This window comes from Cervus canadensis, chromosome 30 (genome assembly GCF_019320065.1).
Source record: "Cervus canadensis isolate Bull #8, Minnesota chromosome 30, ASM1932006v1, whole genome shotgun sequence".
NCBI classification, from domain to species: domain Eukaryota; kingdom Metazoa; phylum Chordata; class Mammalia; order Artiodactyla; family Cervidae; genus Cervus; species Cervus canadensis.
Window position 1 is genome coordinate 34,272,098 of NC_057415.1, and position 21,306 is coordinate 34,293,403.

A 21,306-nucleotide genomic window follows, 5' to 3' on the forward strand; every position below is an offset into this window, starting at 1 on the left:
CCACTGGACACCTTATCTTCAACAAAGGAGGCAAGAATATACAATGGATAAAAGACAACCTCTTTAACAAGTGGTGCTGGGAAAACTGGTCAATCACTTGCAAAAGAATGAACCTAGAACACTTTCTAACACCATACACAAAAATAAACTCAAAATGGATTAAAGATCTAAATGTAAGACCAGAGACTATAAAACTCCTAGAGGAGAACATAGGCAAAACACTCTCTGACATAAATCACAGCAGGATCCTCTATGACCCACCTCCCAGAATATTGGGGAAAAAAAGCAAAAATAAACAAATGGGACTAATGAAACTTAAAAGCTTTTGCACAACAAAGGAAACTATAAGCAAGGTGAAAAGACAGCCTTCAGAATGGGAGAAAATAATAGCAAGTGAAGCAACAGACAAAGGATTAATCTCAAAAATATACAAGCAACTCCTGCAGCTCACTTCCAGAAAAATAAATGACCCAATCAAAAAATGGGCCAAAGATCTAAACAGACATTTCTCCAAAGAAGACTAACAGATGGCTAACAAACACATGAAAAGATGCTCAACATCACTCATTATCAGAGAAGTGCAAATCAAAAGCTCAATGAGGTACCATTACACGCCAGTCAGGATGGCTGCTATCCAAAAGTCTACAAGCAATAAATGCTGGAGAGGGTGTGGAGAAAAGGGAACCATCTTACACTGTTCATGGGAATGCAAACTAGTACAGCCACTATGGAGAACAGTGTGGAGATTCCTTAAAAAACTGGAAATAGAACTGCCATATGACCCAGCAATCCCAGTCCTGGGCATACACACCGAGGAAACCAGGTCTGAAAGAGACACGTGTACCCCAATGTTCATCGCAGCACTGTTTATAATAGCCAGGACATGGAAGCAACCTAGATGCCCATCAGCAGACAAATGGATAAGGAAGCTGTGGTACATATACACAATGCGATATTACTCAGCCATTAAAAAGAATTCATTTGAATCAGTTCTAATGAGATGGATGACACTGGAGCCCATTATACAGAGTGAAGTAAGCCAGAAAGATAAAGACCAATGCAGTATATAATGCATATATATGGAATTTAAAAAGATGGTTAACGATAACCCTATATGCAAAACAGAAAAAGAGACAAAGATGTACAGAACAGACTTTTAGACTCTGTGTCAGAAGGCGAGGGTGGGATGTTCAGAGAGAACAGCACTGAAACAAGTATACTATCAAGGGTGAAACAATCACCAGCCCAGGTTGGATGCATGAGACGGGTGCTCAGGGCTGGTGCACTGGGAAGACCCAGAGGGATGGGATGGAGAGGGAGGCGGGAGGGGGGTCGGGATGGAGAACACATGTAAAGCCATGGCTGATTCATGTCAATGTATGGCAAAAGCCACTACAATATTGTAAAGTAATTAGCCTCCAACGAATAAAAATAAATGGAAAAAAAAAGACATTTATGGAGGCTTGGGGTGGAGATTGAGTGATATGTTCAAGACAAAAAAAAAAAGAAGCACCGTGTGATCATACTTATAGGAATCCATAAATAATGTATTGCATTGCTCTGTGTGTGATTTAAAAGTTATATAAATGGTGTCATACTGCACATATCATTCAGCAACTGGCTTTTTTCACCTTACAATGTGCTTTTGAGCTCTAACAATGCTAATATAGATCTAGTACATTCCCTTTTAACATGTTGAACATTCACATTTATGTTGCTGATAACGAAATTTTTATAAAGTTATGAAACTAATTTTAGTTTACTAACCCGTACTGAAATGAAGCAGGACCCTATGGTCCTTGCCCCCCGTCCCATGCCCTCTGCCTACTTTCCATCTGCGGAAAGCTTTAGTCAAAGAATAAGTTTGATCAGAGAAATGAGAACATGCAGAAACAAAGGAGAACAGTCAAATGAGACCAAATAATAATAATAATGCAGTCATTAAGCATAGCAGCAGTGACCTTGAGTTCCTTCTCAAGGACTACAGATAATATTTGGAGCCATATCCTGTGAGCTGTCTTTTAGATACTAAAACCCCCACTAGGTTGGAGAAGTTAATTACGTGATGACCAGACTGTAGCTGTGACATAAGCTGCCACAATTTCAAGAACTGACCTCAAAGAAATAGAAACAAACCATCCTGGAACTGAAGATTAACTGTACTTAAAATGATAATCAAGATGACACTGGTCAGACCACCGATGAACAATCTGAAGATGACTGTCAGAGCTGACTGTGTTGTTTCTGCATGTAGACCTCTCCTTCAACCTAGAAAAGCTCTTTCCCCACTGGTTGTCAGTAGGGAATGGGTGGGAGAGTCAGCATTTGGACGGATGTCCACCCTCCCCTTCTCCCACAATTGCCGGCATGTGAATAAAGCCTGTTCTGGCCTCTTTACCCACATCTTCCCCGTGATTTCTATCTTTTCATTTCTTTGGAAAAGGCCTGCTCTGTTTCTGATCCACAAATATCTTCACTCCTTGCTTTTGAGTGTCTTTAACATTTCATATCTTATTTGCATGTTATTTAGGGCTGAGGGTCAGGTTTCAGTGTGAGCTCATCTGTCATCTTGATCTGGGAACCCCTGAGAGTCATTTTGTGCTTCCCCATCAGCTGTAGTTTCTGGACATGTGGCACGATACAGCCATCCCCCATCACCCACATGGCCCTCCGGTGCATTGATTACTATGTTGTCAATGTTCTAAGCATTCCCAGGATATGCTAGGCCACACCCTTCTGGGTATCAGCTGCTGTCTCTTAAAGGCCACCTTTCAAAAATGAGTGATCCCAGCATGACTGGTTGGATTTCTACATAGACTTTTGTCATATTTCAGCAAACCAGACTAAGCACTTGAGTGAAGACCAATAAGCCTGAACCTAACATATTCTTCTGACCTGGAGGCAGAGTAATATGGGGAGAGTCAGATATCTAGAAAGCCGTCTTTGTTCATAAAAATCTTAAGTCCATAAGGGGTGAGTCATTATTTTCACAACTGCTGCCCACATCCTGCTCTGCCACAACACTCATGTATAACTCTTCCATCGTTCTTATTATTGGCTGATGTTGCAAAGTATTACAACTGAAAGAGGATATTTAATTTCCCTTCCTCCAAAGCTTGTAAGCTCCCCAAAGAAGAGACCAATAACATTTAGCCTCATTGATGCCTCCTGACTGTATAGAATGCTGAAGATAAGTATTGATCACATTTCATGGAATCTCACTTGGCAAGTTCCCAGTAAATAAAAGCAGGGGTTGAAGGTTTTCTAAGAGTATGAAACGACACTGACCAAGAGAAAAGTAATGGCACACGATACCACTTATGTGTGTAATCTAAAATGTGACACAAATGAACCTGTCTGTGAAACAGAAATGGAATCATAAACTTAGAAAAAAGACCTGTGGTTGCCAAGGGGGATAGGTGATGGGGGAGGGATAGAATGGGAGTTTGGGATTAGCGGATGTAAGCTATTGTATACAGAATGGATAAATGTCTTACTTATAGCACAGGGAACTATACTGAATATCCTGTGATAAACCATAATGGAAAAGAATATGAAAGAGAATGTGTGTATATATATATATAGAACTGAATCACTTTGCCATACAGCAGAAATTAACATTATAAATCAACTATACTTCAATAAAGTTTTCTAAAATGAATAATTTGAAATCAATATCAATTTACAATGGTAATTTTCAACTTAGATATCATAAATGTGTTTCTGCAAAATAAAAGCATTTGCCACACCAGGAAAAGAAAGAAAGGACACTGACCATCTCAGAGGATGGATGAGTTAGAGAAGCTGGGGTGTAAAGGCGTATCCTAAAACATGTTGAGCTGGTGTCAGCCCCAGCAGCAACTCTCTTTCAGTACCCCCACTGAAAAAGAGAATTCTAGGATGCAGCAATTTCTAGGGCAAGTCTTACAGTTTATCAGGTCACTAAGAAATGGGCAACTCAGAAGACAAGTAGCACTCACTGGGACAGAATGACTGCAGACGAGGGAAAAGCCTGAAACTCAGGGAAGGTTCTGAGAGGCTAGGGGAAGAGTATGGTCACGAGGCCTCATTTTCTTCCTGCCACCCCCATGTCTCTTACATAAACGAAGAAAAACCACATGATTGATTGCAAGGCAAATCATTTACTGAACAGGTTGAGCAAGGTTTTATTCATGGCACTGTTGTCCTGAATGGGGCAAAGGGAATCGGAAATCTGGAGGAAACTTTGATTCTCGGTGAGCTGCTAAGTGTTCCTAGATAATTAGGGAATATCCTGAAGATGCAGAGACGGTGCCTTCACATGCGATAGTGATGGAAGTCAGGTCCCAGCACTTGTCATAAGATGGGAACCATGGAAGAGAAGATTCTGGAGCCCAAATCAGGTGGCACTAAATAAGCAAATGAGAATGAGAACACAAAAGCATATTAAGTGCTTCTCAGATTGAACTGAGGACAAAAAGGATTTCTATTTCCAAAAATATGTTGAAGAAATAGTCACCAACCTGCATTCTAACCCATGCTATTTGCCAGAATAGGGGAAGGGAGGGTGTTAGTGATTCTTTTCCTGTTTTTTTCTATTTTTGATCCCATCTTAGCCTGCCCCAACTGAGCCTATGAAAAGAAGAGTGGAAGCAATGAAGGATGCTAGGCTTCTTTCTGCCATCCTCAGCACTGATAGTTTTAAAGTGTCTTTGACAAATTGACAAAAGCCATAGCAATCTTTTATTAAATGCTGACTTTATGTAAGCCATAGTTGCTAAGACTTTCACTTACATTATCTGAATGAAGCCACACAATAATTCTGAGACAGGAAACAGAGGAGGAAACTCCAGATTCTATTTTCCAGGTTGGAGGACAACCGGAAGGTCAGACAGCTCTATTCCCAGATTACAAGTTAAGGATGTGCAGAGATTGGAGGGAGAAATCTTTTCCATATATTGGAGGGTGAGACGGGCTTTCAGGATTAGAAGATGGACCATAAACACAGAATGTATTTGAATATCATACTCACATTCTTTTCCCGTTTAAAACTGTAATTCTTACTGATTTTTCCCACATTATCAATTACTGAGCCCTTTTCTTCAGCATTATATTCACACAGTAATTCTGTAAGGTAGACATCATTGTTCCCTTTTAATTGGTATGTGATTTGCTTTAAAAACTCATGGCAGGAGTAGATCCTGAACCCAGGTCCTGTAACTCCAAATTTCAAGCTCTTCCTACCAAATTATCTTTACTGTGATTTTTTAAATCTTCTACTGTAAACCCCTAATGCTTCTGGAAGGTACTGAGCCCTGGGCCGCCCCGTCTCCAGCAGAGCTCACCAAACTGCAGCCCTAGGCCACTCCATTCCCTCGCGCCTGGAAGCAGCGATCTGTAGAGGCAGAGAAGAGCACATTCAAACTCCAACCCCAGTGTATTTCCCAGAACGAAACCAGATGGTTTTCCAGGTTAGGACAAAGGGGACTGAATGGGGGTATTAACTCCTCTTGGATTTCTCCCTTCAGTAACATTCCTACTCAGCAACATGGGACTTTAGGCAGAGAAAGCCAGAGATAGCTCAACTTACCCTCTTGGGTCAGGTCAATCACGTTTTCCTTAACAACTCCATACTTCTGGCAAATTTCCACAAACTTGTTCTTGAGTTCTGGGCTCGTATCTGGTTCTCGGGCTGTGGGAAGAGTAACAAGGAGAGCTTTGTCCTGTTTCCTGGTGATTGAGGCTCATGAGAGGGGTGGGTCTCCGGCCGAGTGGGAAAGGGAATGGAACTGATTGCGTGCTTAGGCACAAGTCTCAGGGATGGAAAAAAGTCTTTCTTGAATGTGACACCTTTAGGATATCTTTCTGGCACAATGAGAGAATCATCATCTTCCCATCACTGAGCCTGAGAGATTTTACCAAAGGGGAGCATCTGTCTTTAATGAGGAGAGAGGTCCCAGGGTACCATTGGGAGGTCCACTCTGTCTCCAGGCTTCCTTCCTTCCCTGGTCTCCCCACCCCAAGATGAGCGCCAGCGTGAAAATACTCTACCGTAGAGCTCTAGCAGTTTGTACGAGTCGCTGAAGTTCTCAAGATAAAAAATAATATGGTGACTATAGTTCACTTCAAGTATGCGAAATACATTTCTTCCATCATCTGTGGAGAAAACAAAACATAGCTCAGAAGTTCTTCGGTCTGTGGGAAAGACGTGAAACCCTTTTACCTGTTCTCTCCCACAAAACAAATCCTGAAAGAAATAGCCTTCCATCTGCATCTCTCTGGGCTTTGAGAGGCAATTTCTAAGCAACACCGATGAAGTGACCATTAGGGGTAGAAAAATTCAGTCACAGAAGTAACTTCCCCTCTATTATGACACCGTGGACCCACCTACCTCCCTTGGCCATCTCTGCCAAATGTCTTCTCTATAAGCCCAATTGGCCTTATATACCCAGTGCTATAACCTGAATGATATGCTCTGGCAATGACTATCAGACATCATCTGAAAGTGGGCCATGGAACTACCCTGGTGGTCGAGTGGATAAGATTCCACCTGCCATTTCAGGAGATGGGGTTCAATCCTTGGGTCCAAGAAGATCCCACATGCTTTGCGGCAACTAAGATGGTATACTCTAGAGCCCACATGCCCCAGCTGCTGAGCCCACATGATGAAATTACTGAGCCCCTGAGCCCTAGAGACCATGATCCTCAACAAGAGAGAAGGCACCACAATGAGAAGCCATGGGATTCTCCAGACAATAATACTGGAGCGGGTTGCCATGTTCCTCTCCAGGGGATATTCCAAACCCAGAGATCAAACCTAGGTCTCCTGCATTGCAGGCGGAATCTTTGCCCAATGAGAAGCCTGCTCATCACAGTTAGAGAATAGCTCCTGATTGCTAAATCTAGGGAAAATCCAAAGGCAACAATGAAGACTCAGTGCAGCCAAAATAAATAAATAATTTCTTTTAAAAGTGGGCAAGGAATGTGAAACTGTCCTGCCAATTTACTTTTTTATTTGCCAACTTCCTTTTGTTGTAGGAAATACATATGACCAAGCTTCTTTCTCGGTCTGATGGTACCGTGTGCCAGGCACTGGCTTTGACACACACATTTCTCCCAAATTCAGGATATTGACTATTAGATGGCCACATTAGATTACCTAAACAAACACATAAGGAACTTATCAAATCCTTAAGACATTGGAGTAGAGTAAATTCCTTGCAGCTGGAAGTACAATTTAGAAAGACTTTTTTTTTTTAACATACTTACACCTAACAGTATATACACCATCCTCTCCTGTGCTGTCACACGTCAGAGGAAGCTCAGTACACACTCCGTTTACCCTGTAAAACAAAATGAGCTGATGTCTTTGAGATCCTGAAGGGATTGGCTCCCTGACACTCTACATGTAACTTGAGTTGCCCATTTCACTGATTAGCTGTTGAACATTTTGGATATAGTTTCCAAAGCGCTTTTATTTACATTATATCACTTCATTTGGTACTTTGAGAATGAGTCCACGACTTCTATCCCTATGCCTCTATCACCTCTTCCCACTATTACTATTATGACAGCTACTTGTCTAGAGAATTAGCTGGGTTCTGACCATGTGGCAGTCTCTCAGATGGTGCCTTTCAAACATCACCTTGCTTGGTCCTCACAAAAATACAGAGAGAGAATTATATCATCATCTATTCCTCCAGAGAAGACTGAGGAAGAAAGAGATGAATTTTCCTGGTGACACAAAGAGAATCAGAATTGGATTGGCTGTTGATTCTGAATCCTATGCTCTTAACCTGCGTTGTCCTTCCATACCACTAATGATCTGATATGTCTCTACCCCTTACCTCCTCTTTTTCCACTGAAAAGTATTCCTGCCCCAATTCTTATCTCTGAAATCTAGCAAAGTCACAGGTTCAGGTTCCTCAATCCTTGGGTCAGTGCCAAGGATTTTATCAAGGATGGGCCCTGATTTTAGTAAAGGCTCAGAATATATACATATGTGTGTGTGTGTGTGTGTAAAGGTCCAACACCATATTCAGACTTCTGTTTTTCCTTCCCCAAGCAAAAAAATACACACTTACTTTGTATGCATGTTAATAAACAAAGAAGAATTTTCCAAGAGAGTGATGTACTCCACAAAAATCCTCATGACACCATTTTCTTCTATCTTTTCCCTGTGGTCTGAGGCCAAGAGAATGGAATACCACTCCCCTGTAATCTGCAATTAATCAATAAAATGACTGGGTGAGAAAAGAGGAAAGGAATACAGCATGAACCCTTGTCTCCTTGAACCCTGACCTCTGGGCCAGGACTCTCATGATGGTGATGTGAAGATTAAATTAGACTTGGGTCGGTCGGCACTGTATCTAGGACTTTTCCCACTGTTCACTGTTCCTCCAGTAAGTTGGAGGTTCCCTAAGTGTTGTCACCTTTTAACATGGCACCACTGCCCTTTCTTAGACCAAGGTCTGAAGCCTCCCATTTCCTCTACTATGTCAAGGACCTCCTCTCCTCCCAGAGGGCCACTCTGCTTCAGAATCTTCCAAAACGCCCTCCAAAATCCAAAGTCACTACGCTCCACTGCCCTTGAGTGAGTGTGGGGCTTCCCTCATAGCTCAGTTGGTAAAGAATCTGCCTGCAATTTGCTTCCCTGCCCTTACCTTTGGAATATCAAAGTTGCTTCTCACAACATCAGAGTTTCCCTCCTGGGCACAGACTAGGGTCAGCCCCAGACACAGCAGCAGCAGCTTCATCTTGGCAGGAGACAGCGCTGTCTTCTCTACTGTCACTGGGAGTGAGTCTCTTCCTGATGGTGGCTTGGCTCCCCAGGGCCTCTTTTTTATATCCGCTCCAGGTCCAGTTTACCATCCACAAGGCACCACCTCTGCTCCTCCCCCAGTGTGAAATGGGCTGTTATCCACTTTGGGCGAGGCCAAGGACTGAAATTTGGCAACTTCTGAAATTTGGCAACTTCATCGCTTTTCGATCTACTTAGTGACCTTAAATTTCTCAAAACACGTACTCTAGAAAAATAGTGGAGGCTTGAAAGGGCTGCCTTGTGGATCCAGATTTAACTGTGGATCTGGCTTAGAATCCAAAATCCAGTTACATGTGGCAGAAATAGAGTCTAACCAAGGAATGGGGTGGTGGGGACTCCGTGTCTCAATGGAATTTTGTGAGTCACTTCATTTTGATAGCCTCTTTCTGCCAAAGATGATGGTAGCTATCACAAGGCATTAACACAGAGTTGGTTACAATGGGGTTGGATAAAATATTAATAAATTCTTAAGTATGGTGTCTGGTATTCAGGACATTTAAATTCCTTTTCCTTATTCTCTGAACTCAACCCCTGTAGTCTTTCCTTTCCACACAATGACTAAGGAAGTGTGTAATCACTGTGTATACCTCACCATTCTTAGGTTCTATAAGATAAATAGAGAAGTGCAAGATGCCATCCTTCCTTTAAACAAGTTTCAATGAAGGTGGGAAATGCTTCCTGTACTCAATAAGAACTTAATCCTACAAGCATGAAAATAACTCAACTGGGGCCCTTCCACTTTGTGGATCTGTACGGGGCACAGAAAATCGTGGACCGGCTCCGGAAGTATGAGGCTGCCTATGGAAAACAGTTCACCCCATGTCAGCTGCTTGTGGACCATGCCAACAACCCTAACAAGAAGTTCTACCAATGAGCAGGCCCTGTCCCCTGCCCACTGGCCCATTAACGCCAACCGTGGCAGCACTGGTTCTCAACAGAGTGGCATCTGGATTTATCAGAGTGACCGGAAGGAAGACAAACTCTGGCACCGGGTGTGTGCCTTGATTAAAGTGCCTTTGGCTAGGACATCTCTCCCTCCCAGCTAGGTCTGGCTCTGATGTAGTTTGTACTTCCTGTTGGAAGGTGGAACCCTCTGTGTGCACCAATTTTATAAGCCCCGAGGCCGAGGGTGGCAGTGTTTCTGGAGCCATCCTTGTTGCCTGCTCCTCCCGGGAGGCCAGTGGTGGTCACTGGTGGCCAGTGGTGGTGAGGGCAAGTTTGCACTCAGCCAGATGCACTTAACAATAAAAATCAAACTCTTCGTCAAAAAAAAAAAAAACTCAACTGAATGGGACCAAGTCCAGACCATTGTTGGTCAGCAAAGGGGTGATGGTAGGAGGTAGTATCATGCAGATAGTGCCTAAGCGGACTTCCCTGGTGGTCCAGTGCTTAAGAATCCACCTTCCAATGCAGGGGATGTGGTTCAATCCCTGGTGGGGAAACTAAGATCCCATATGCCACAAAGCAACTAAGCCCATGAGCGACAACTACATCCATGTGCGTTAACCACAGGGCCGGTGCGCGGCAACTAAGACCAGATGCAAACAAAGATAAATAAAGAATTTTTTTTTTTTTTAAAGAAAGGGCCTCTTCAACTGGCAGGGCGATGCCTGCAACATCAGCTGCTGTGTGGGTCTGTTCCTGGTACCCAGCAAGCTGCAGAAGCAGCGCAGCAGCATCATCAAGAACAGCCGCCACCCGGTGTTCAGCGAGGAATTCTTCGACAGCCTGGGGCCAGTCAGTGTAAGGAAGCTGGCGTTCAGGATCAAGGTGGTGAACAAGGGCAGCAGTCTCAAGTGGGACACGCTGCTGGGGAAGAAGGAGCTGCCCCTGACCTCTCCCGCTACCCTTCTTGTAGATCCTGGATCCTGGATACCCCTGGATACCCCTCTGCTGGATCCTGCAGGGAAGCCCTGATGCTGAGGCTCTTGTTGGGGGTGTCCTGGGTCATACTCTTCTCCAGGGGTTACTTTTAATGGAAGAGAAGAAAGGGGGCTGCTGGGGGGAAAGGAAGGGCCAGCTTGCCGGGCTGAGTCCCTCTGGACCCCAAGTTCCTTGCCCCCACCACCACTGCTCACCCCTTCTGGAGTTCTCGAACCTGGGCCAGGAGGCAGCAGAGTCCGATCACAGACCCAGAGGCTGCCTGTCCTGGGGCACAGCCGGATCTTCTCTGCGGCACCATGAGTATCCTCTGCCAGACGCCCCCCAGAGAGCAGTGCTAGGTCCACGTTCTGCCATGGGGCTGTGGGAGGACCCCCCTCCGGGGTTCACTGGTCTCTGGGCAGCCCTCAGCCCTCCCAGGCTCCGGAGGTGAGAGCCAGTCAGAGGGAGGAGGGTGCCAAGTCTGAGCTGCCTGGCAAAGACAGGCAGCCGAGGAGGAAGTCCCAGAGGATGAGAACGGGGGTGGGGGGGGGCTGTTGATGGCTCTGCCCCTCGACTGAGACAGCCTTTCTGTCGGCTGTTTTCCTCCAATGCCCTCTTTTCTGGGGACCCTGCGGCCCTTTTGGGCACCCAGGCCCTCCTCCTCTGGAAGGCTGGCTCAGATGGTGCCCAGGGAGCGGCACTAGCTCGTGGGCCCTGCTCCTCCCTGTCCCCGCCCGCTCCTGAGCATCCAGCAGCCCTCTTGGCAGCTGAACCCAGGAAAGGCTGCTCAAGGACTGGCGGCTTCGGCTTTTACTCCACCGCATACATAGGTTTGGGCGAGGCTGGATGGGACAAGGGGTGCTCGTCCACCTGCTTGTGGCTTTTCAGGCTGCTAAGACGGCTGCATGGGCTTCACTGTCATGTCAGTGTGTGGGTCCTCAACTGATTTCTGTGGAAGTTTCAGGCTCAGCGGGAAGGACAGGGAAGCCTGGTGTACTGCTGTCCACGGGATCGCAGAGTCAGACACAACTGGGTGATAGAACAAACCAGACACCAACAACACAGCTTGCTAAGTCGCTTCAGCTTGACCCTATGGACTGTAGCCTGCCAGGTTCCTCTGGGATTCCATGGGATTCCAGTCCACGAGATTCTCCAGGCAAGAATCCCGGAGTGGGTTGCCAGGCACTCCTCTAGGGGATCTTCCTGACCCAGGGATAGAACCCTGGTCTCTTATGTCTCCTGCATTGGCAGGTGGGTTCTTTACCACAAGCGCCACCTGGGAAGCCTACAGCGACCATAGGCAGGTGTAATTACCCTGCTAACGCTCAGAGGATAATGCTCAGAGATCTTAAACCTGTCATCATAGCTTCAAAATGGCAGAGATTCAATGGGACGCTTTGTGTGGAACCCTGAAAAGAATGTCCAGCATACATTGGGCTGGTGAGATCAGAGACTTATTCCAGGAGACAGCAGGACTTGGAGTGGGTCTTGTAAGTTAGGGAGGAAATGGAGATGTGCAAAGGATGTGGGAAGATCCTGACCCCATAGCTGGGGCTTGTTAAAACCTGCGGCTTATTCTGCCTCACATTAATGTCCCCTTGCAAGTACTAGTGTGAGTGAGCGCTCAGTTGCGTCCGACTCTGTGTGAGCCCATGGCCTGCACCCCGTCTGAAGGAAAGTTACACGGCTCAAAATAGCCTGGAGTTAAAACTCCCCTCCAGGTCCTCCCCACCATTCTATGCAAAACAAAGAACTCTCTCACCCAAAGAAAAAAATGGACATTAAGGTTGATTATGCACAGCTCCCAGCCGTCCAGCCTCTGGACCGAATTATTTTGGACCGAATTCTGGAGAACTCTGGATCTCCAGAATTCCTTGCCCCAGCCGTTAAAGAGATAACTAACCCAAACAACCTTGGAGAAGAACAGGCCCCCTTAAGACGGTAGATGTCCACATATACGCCTATAAATACTCACTCTTTTCTTGGGTCAGTGCAGCAGCTCACTAGTCTGACTGCTGCCCCTTCTCGCCTCGTTAAAGGTGATCTGTTCTTGTAAAGTGCCAGTCTCGTCGTTTTTCCAAACCTCGCCTTCTCTAACTCCCTTACCCTACACCATCGGGCTCCTCTGTCCAAGGGATTTCCCAGGCAAAAATATTGGAGTGGGTTACCATTTTCTTCTCCAGAGGATCTTCCCAACCCAGGGATTGAACGCACGTCTTCTACATTGGCAGGCAGACTCTTTACTGCCGAGCCAACAGGGAAAGCCAATAGTCCCTTCTGCACGCCCAAGAGAGTGACTGGCATCATGGGAGGAGCTGGCACAAGGCAGTGGGCCTAGGAATTGTGGCATTCCATCTATGCTTGCTTTAAGAAGTTTTCCCAGGGACTTCCCTGGTGGTCCAGTCGTTAAGACTTTGCCTTCCAATGCAGGAGACATCGTTCCCCTGGCCTGGGAGCTAAGATCCCACCTGTCTTGTGGCCAAAAAGCCAAAAATAAAACAGAAGAAATATAGCTACAGATTTAATAAAAACTATAAAGATGGTCCATATTAAAAAAAAAAAAAAATCATCCCAGGTCCTTGTGTGACCATTCCTAGCTCATGCTTAACTGATATCCAGCCACTGCTTTTTTGTCATCATGGGCTGATTGCAAGTTTTCCTGTCCCTGAGATGGAAGAACTGAATTTGATAAATAGTAACAAAGGCTGTGTACTTTACTCCCCGGTTTTGATTCTTCCCAAGAAGCGATGGCAGCCTATGAGCAACCAGATTTGCACAATGAACCCCACTCTTCCTGGGCTGTGGTGCTGAGGGGAGCGTCAGCTACCACCACGTCACACAAGATCACCATTGCACCCACCACGACTCCCAACCCTTAGAGCTCCACACTGTAATTTTCCGCTGCTGGTGGAGATGGCTTTCCTGTTCTGCTTTGTACCTACCACAGCACCTGATACGTATAGTATCACCTCTGGAATGACTGAACCTTAAATCCTGTCTGAAAAGCAGGATGTGCTTTTAAGCTCAGGACTGAGCACTAGAATGTCGTGTCTGACTCTTTGCAACCCCATGGACTCTAGCCCACCAGGCTCCTCTGCCCATGGGATTTTCCAGGCAAGAATACTGGAGCGGGCTGCCATTTCCTACTCCAGGGGATCTCCTGGCTCAGGGACCGAATCTGCGTCTCTTCCATCTCCTGCTTTGGCAGGAGGATTCTTTACCACTAGCGCCACCTGGAAAGCCCAGAAAGCACCAGGGATTTTGTTTTGAGAAATAACCTTGTAGATAATCCTCTTGTAAATAAGAATACTATTTTGGGGGCAGTGACTTCATTATTCACTCCTGATCCACAGGAGTGGAGAGAGGGCATAGGATTGAAATCTATGACCTGAAGCCTGTGTTGTAGGTGATCTTATCTATTGATACTAAGATCTGAGTTGACTGTTCCCCACTCTGGTTATTCACTTCCACTTCAGATCTGCCACATTTTTGGTGGTAGGCTCAAGCACTGCCAGGACAGCCTGTATTCACTGAGAGAGTAAGATCAAGGGTGCAAACATACCAAGGTATGATGCAATTCAGCTAGGTGCTTAGTGAAAGAAAACCCAGTCAAAACTAAAGCTGAACTAATATTGAATCAATCAAGAATGATGCCTGGCTTACAAGAGGATTCCCTTAAATAATATTTCTGTATTACCTTTAAATATTTGTGGTAGGAGTTGTAAATTAACAATATGAAACACTATTACAACTTGTAGGTGAACAATAAATGTCACAGTTGAGTGAATTATTGACTTTTTACTATGGAAGATAGGAAGGGGTAGAGAGATGAGGAAAGATGACCAAAAAACTAAAATAGAAGAGTAACAACTGATGCTAGCATCTCTCAGAAGATGATATAAGTACATGGCATAAGGATTCATTTTACAAAAGTTCACTTGACCATCCATCAATGGTGAACACATCTAGTATATAATGCAAAATATACAAAGTATTTGACGTAGAGTAATTCTGTCTGTGTTGTAGCAAGCTGCTTTAGAAGACGTGCTACTAAAGGATTTTTGAAAAATAATGAATCAGAATCTGAAAAGAATAGATTTATATATATATACATGTATAACTGAACCATTTTGCTATATACCTGAAACTAACACAACATTGTAAATCAACCGTGTTCATGTGGGCTAAGTCACTTCAGTCAAGTCCAGCTCTTTTTTACCCTATGGACCGTAGCCTGCCAGACCCCTCTGTCCATGGGGTTCTTAACTTACTTCAATTAATAAATAGAGGGAAAAATAATTAAGAGCAAAAACTGACCAGATCATACACACACACAAAAATGATGCCACTTCATTCCCTCTCCTCAAACATCTACCAATCATTTAGGAACAGAGAGGTATTATTTAATCACATTCCCTCAGTTCAAACATGTCATTGACACCTGAATCCGAACTACTATATTACAGTCAAGTTGCGTCTGTTATTTTTATATTTAAGGTGATTAGACTTAAACAAACTTAGGAACAACTTGGTAATCAAATAAAGAAGGGCGTTCAAAAACATATTTGTTCAAACATGGGATTGTGCTGTAATCCACTTACCAAGGCAGGTAGTTACAATGGGAATATATTTTGCAGCAGTACAAAAACCATCTGCAACTTGACTGATATTAAAGAATGATATTTTGCTGTCATAAATAGAGTAAATATCAATGAGTATTAGACAAGTGCTTTATAAATATTATTTCATAGAATCTTCATAATAGACCAGTATGATAAGTATTATTACCCTGTTTATAAAGGTATAAACTAAGACTCAGAGAGGTTAAATAAACTTACCAAGATCACACAGCAAGCAAGTGGCAGAACCCATATTGGAACCCAAGACTGTCTGATCCCAGAGCTCCTACGCTGACTGACTCCACGACCCAGATTGAGGTTTGATGTTTCTGACACGGAGGACAGATGGAACAGGAATAAGTAGACCCTCAGGGTGTCTTCTTGGTAGTTACTACTGAAGAAGCTGCATGTAGATTTCCCCAAAATGTGACAATAGGGACAAAGCTGAGGGTCAGATTAGGTGAAAGGCAAGGAGCAACCTTCTCGGTCAGCAAACACTTGATGGGTGAATGGATGATTTGAGGGCTACTGCTCGTCTGATGGGGCTTCCCAGTGCTCAGTGGTAAAGAATCCACTTGCCAATGCAGGAGATGAGGAGACACAGGTTCATCCCCTGAGTCGGGAAGATCCCCTGGAGGAGCGAATGGCAACCCACTCCAGCATTTTTGCCTGGAGAATTCCATGGACAGAGGAGCCTGGTGGGCTACAGTCCATTGGGTTGCAAAGAGTCAGACATGACTGAGCGACTGAGCATCAACATAGGCATTTCTAACAAGGAATTAAGGGATGTTTCCATACCCAAGAAGGCAAACACTATGCCCTTCCATTTGTGGCAGCAAGTACTGGTCACCAACCACATTAAGACTTCCTCACCCAACACTAAAATATAGAGCATTTTATAAGTGACTCTCGGGAAGGGTGACGGTTTGCTAGGAGCTTGAGAAATGACTAGCCTAGGTCATGACTCAGTGTGGGTAAGGATTTATGGAGTCCATGTACGACCAGCTAACAGGCAACTTGACTGAAACTAACCAGCAGACTGGAAAAGGACACAGTGACCTCGTCCTCAGTCACACTCTTAATTAATGGAAGAAATCACTCATTGAGACACACAATAGAAACATTCAAGTCATGTTATATAATAGCAAGACACAGTGCTGAAAAGAACAGCAAGACATAATGCTTATTTGATTCATGTGCCAGAGTGGAAGTATTCTGTGGTCTTGAGCATCCAGGGTGATTATATTATTCTGCTGGTACTGGCTCAAATCCAGTTTTAAAATATCCACTCCCTTCACTGATGAAAGGTTTCTTGGAGCTAACAGCATCCCATCTGTGTCATCTGGGGTCCTCCAAAAAACAGATGCTGAGACAGATTTAGGAGGGTAAAAGTCTTACTAGGATTAACACTTGTGAAAGGAAAAAGAAGGAAATGGAATTAGGGAAGGGGATTACCAGACCATGACATGGATCTGACAAAGTCTCTGCCGGCCCAGCAGGGAGCTCTGAGCATGTGAGAAGAGGCCTGTGTTAGGCAGAAATGGATGGGACCTTGTGTCACAGTCTTGCACAGTCATTGGACGGGGTCACCCCAAGAAGACCACCATCTCAGCTCAAGAGTGGAGGCCAATTGGAACCAGGTAACAGTGGAGAAATGTTACCTTCCTACACTGTTGATGGTAATGTAAATTGGTACAGGCACTATGGAGAACAGTATGGAGGTTCTTTAAAAAATAAAAAGTAGAGCTACCATATGATCCATCAATCCCACTCCTGGGCATATATCCAGAGAAAACCATAATTTGAAAAGCTGCATGCACCCTAATGTTCACTGCATCACTATTTACAATTGCCAGGACATGGAAACAACCTAGATTTCCATCAACAGATGAATGGATTAAAAAAAAAAAGCTGTGGTACATATATACAATGGAATATTCAGTTCAGTTCAGTTCAGTTGCTCAGTCGTGTCTGACTCTTTGCGACCCCATGAATTGCAGCACGCCAGGCCTCCCTGTCCATCACCAGCTCCCAGAGTTTACACAAACTCAGGTCCATCGAGTCGGTGATGCCATCCAGACATCTCATCCTCTGTCGTCCCCTTCTCCTCCTGCCCCTAATTACTCAGCCACAAAAAATAATAAAATGATGCCATTTGTGGCAACATAGATGGACCTAGAATTATCATACTAAGTGAAGTAAACCAGAAAGATAAAGACAGACATCATATGATATCATTTCCATGTGGAATCTAAAAAAATGATACAACTGAACTTATATATGAAGTAGAAACAGACTCACAGACTTAGAAAACAAACTTATGCATACCAAAGGGGAAAAGTGGGGAGGAGGGATAAATTAGGAAGTGGGATTAACAGACATACACTACTACATATAAACTAGATAATCAACAAGGACCTATTCTATTGCACAGGGAATGCTACTCAATATTCTGTAATAAAAAGTATGGGGAAAGAATCTGAAAAAGAACAGATATATGTGCATGTATAACTGAATCACTTTGGTGTACACTTGAAATGAACAACACTGTAATTACATCAACAGTACTCCAATAGAAAATTTTTAAAAATTTAAAAAGAGCCTGGCATAACACCTGGCACATAGTAAGTGGTCAGTTAATTGAAGCTAATCATCTTCTTTTCTTTTGATCAACTTAGTCATTCAACAAACAGTCACTGGTGATTTCATATGTCCAAGCTCTAAGAGTACACTGTTGACAAAAATAGCGCAAATTCCTGCCCTTACTGAGCTTCTTCAATGGTCTATTTCTTTTTAATCTTCACATTCTGGATCCTATAACGTCAGGAGCATGACCTGAGGATAAAGACCAAACTAGGTGCCTCTCCTTTAATTGTAGCCTCTACAAAAACCCTTGACTTTTTCCTTCTTTCCTTCATGCTGCACTCCCTTCTAGAAAGCCCTCCCTTCTCTGCCTTTTCAAATATATCCTTCCTCCAAGGCCTCGCTCAAGAATTCCTTTGATTCCCCAGGACTCAGTCTTCTCATCCTTTGTGTGTTCCCATAGCACGGGTGGAGCTAGTGGGAAAGAACCTGTCTGTCAGTGCAGGAGACACAAGAGCCCTAGCTTCGGTCCCTGGGCTGGAAAGATCCCCTGGAGAAGGAAACGGCGCCCACTCCAGTATTCTTGCCTGGAGAATCCCATGGACAGAGGCGCCTGGAGGGCTACAGTCCATAGTGTTGCAAAGAGTTGGACAAGACTGGAGCGACTTAGCACCCATAGCACCTAGAGTTTTACTCTTACATTCCAGCAGTCAGTCACTTATTGCTTCAAGCTACTGTCCAAATATAATTCCAAAAGAGTTTAAAAAAAGAGAGAGAGAAAACAACTCTCATACAACTATGTAGGGAGCCTGTGTCAAAGATGTAACATTAAACCATTATTGAGGAGAAGGAAATGGCAACCCACTCCAGTATTTTTGCCTGGAGAATCCCAAGGATGGAGGAGCCTGGTGAGCTGCCGTCTATGGGGTCGCACAGAGTCGGACACGACTGAAGCGACTTAGCAGCAGCAGCAGCAGCAGAAGGAACCAAAAGAATGACAGCTGATTCAAAGGTTATGAGAAGCTGGTGTGTATATAATTCAGCGCAAGAAAAAATGATTGGGATAAAATTGCTAAATTAGACACACGTGGTTAATGTCCTACAGGGCAATAAATCCACAGCCTTTGTGGCCATTGTCGCAACTGGACAGAGAGCATTTACATATTTACCAGACAAAAATAATTTGTACCTTCTCAATTTTATATTAATTAATCTCTAAATTCATAGAGTCTGGCCTGTAAACAACAGTAAATAGTAAATTAAGCACAGTCACATTTGCCAAGAGAACCAGAGGACCCCAGGAGGGCTTATTAGGTAGTCCTCTAGGTAGTCTAAGTAGACTTTGAAAGAACACATGGCTATCTTTTACCTTTTTTCAATTTCTGAATAATTTTTTAAAACACTAGTTTCTATGGTTACACATACACTGGAAAGGTAATTGTGAAAAGATAATGATTTTGGAGTCAGGAAAACCCAAGTTCAAATTATGCCTCCACACTTAACCTCTGTGCCTCTCAGTTTCCTCAAAGAGTTGTTGCAGAGATCATGTAAAAAGGCTTAGAAAGTGCTAGAATGCAATAGGTTCCCAATAAATATTAGCTCTTTCACTCTGTTTCTCTCCTCTTTTGTGAAGAGAGATCACATTTTGTTTTTATAGTGTTCTCTCTGTTGTCTCCAGCCCCAGCTAGGTTCTGGTAGAATGCCTGAGCTTTGGGTAATTGATTTCCAATAAATCTCCTCTGATTGTTTTCTATATGTCTTGTCTGTGATTTAGGCAAGTTCCTTCCCTTCTCTAGGCCTCAACTGATAAAAATGAGAGGATTTAATGTTTCTTAGCTAAGGCCAGCACCAGTCCCAGAAGTGATTTTGGAAATGGGGGAGGGGATACAGCATTTTGTATTTTTACAGTAACTGGAAAGTATTACTGACATTTGGTGCTTAGGATCCAGGACTTCCCAGGTGGTGCCAGTTGTAAAGAACCCGCCTACCAATGCAGGAGACGTAAGAGACCCAGGTTCGGTCCCTGGATTGGAAAGATCCCCTGGAGGAGGGTACGGCAACCCACTATAGTATTCTTGCCTGGAGAATCCCAGGGATAGAGGAGCCTGGCAGACTATAGACCATAGGGTTGCAAAGAGTTGGACATGCCTGAAGCCACTTAGGATGCAGCATGCACGCACGCATGCCCCCTACAATGTGGAACTGTGTCGTCCAGCACATCAATAGCACCCCCAATGGGAATACGGAGCCATCTAGAGAAAGTGAAAGTGTGAGTCACTCAGGTGTGTCCAACTCTTTGCTACCCTATGGGCTGTAGCCGCCAGGCTCCTCTGTCCATGGAATTCTCCAGGCAAGAATACAGGAGTGGGTTGCCATTTCCTCCTCCAGGGGATCTTCCTACCCCAGTGATTGAACCCGGGTCTCCTGCACTGCAGGCAGATTCTTTACCTGCCACCAAACAAAAAGTATATTTTATTTCCAAACATTTTAGCAATCCCCCAGACTATTCCATGTCAGAAACACAGCCTCATTTTGTTGACATGCTCTTGTCTGAAGAACAGCTTTGTTTTTGCTCTTGCCAGCCACACTGGCACATCTATTTTCTGGGGACAGAGATTGTTCTAAGGCACCCTTGTTGGGAAAAAACTAGTCTTTGCTGAGTGTCCCAACCCAGTGCAAAGAATACCAGGGAAGTTGAAGACAAGGTCTTATCACCAAGAGGGAAAAAACCCAAACTTACAACATAGGCAACACCAGTGTTCCAGGAGAAAGCTCAGGGCCTGCTGGTTACATTCTGAATGAATCCATTCCCAAAACACATCTCTTCTTTTTATTCTTTTGCTTGTGGCCTTGCATTAAGTAATTGTCTCCCTCTCTTCCACCAGACACTAACTTAAGCTCCAAAGAAGAACAGCTGATTCCCGATCGTCTGTTTCCTCCTGGGTTTACTGCACAACAGCTATAAAATTTATACACTTTTTACACCAACTCTAGTTTTCCTACCAATTCACCGTTGGTCTGGCATCCTAAAAAGGAGCAAGTCCTTTAAGCCGAGGAGCCAAATACTTTTCCTTTTGGAAAAGCAAAGTCTTCATAAGACTGCTGAGATTCTTTTATTAAAAACTGGCAAAGCAGGAAAATGAAGTGGCCAAAAAGGGGCAGAAGAGGAGAGATTTCATTTTCCTCCATGTGAACCATGTGAAGTTGCTCAGTCCTGTCCCACTCTTTTCGACTCCATAGACTGTAAATTACCAGGCTCCTCTGTCCATGGGATTTTCCAGGCAAGAGTACTGGAGTGGGTTGCCACTTCCTTTACGAGGAGATCTTTCTGACCCAGGGGTCGAACCTGGGTCTCTCGCATTGCAGGCAGACACTTTACCGTCTGAGCTACCAGGGAAGCTAATAATAGAGTCAGTATCAGGTGGGTTGTAAATAACACAC

General features: G+C 44.2%; 1 protein-coding gene across 1 annotated transcript; it reads right to left on the reverse strand.

Annotated features, from left to right (window-relative positions):
• Positions 1–4,122: 4,122 nt before the first annotated feature.
• On the reverse strand, positions 4,123–8,802 carry LOC122431898 (major allergen Equ c 1-like). Its single transcript, XM_043453536.1, has 7 exons — positions 8,643–8,802; positions 8,064–8,200; positions 7,249–7,322; positions 6,031–6,135; positions 5,570–5,671; positions 5,325–5,374; positions 4,123–4,388 (listed from the first exon to the last, which is right to left on the reverse strand). The coding sequence occupies exons 1-6, from the start codon at positions 8,733–8,735 to the stop codon at positions 5,337–5,339; spliced, it is 549 nt and encodes a 182-aa protein (XP_043309471.1). The 5' UTR covers positions 8,736–8,802; the 3' UTR covers positions 4,123–4,388; positions 5,325–5,336.
• Positions 8,803–21,306: the final 12,504 nt, after the last annotated feature.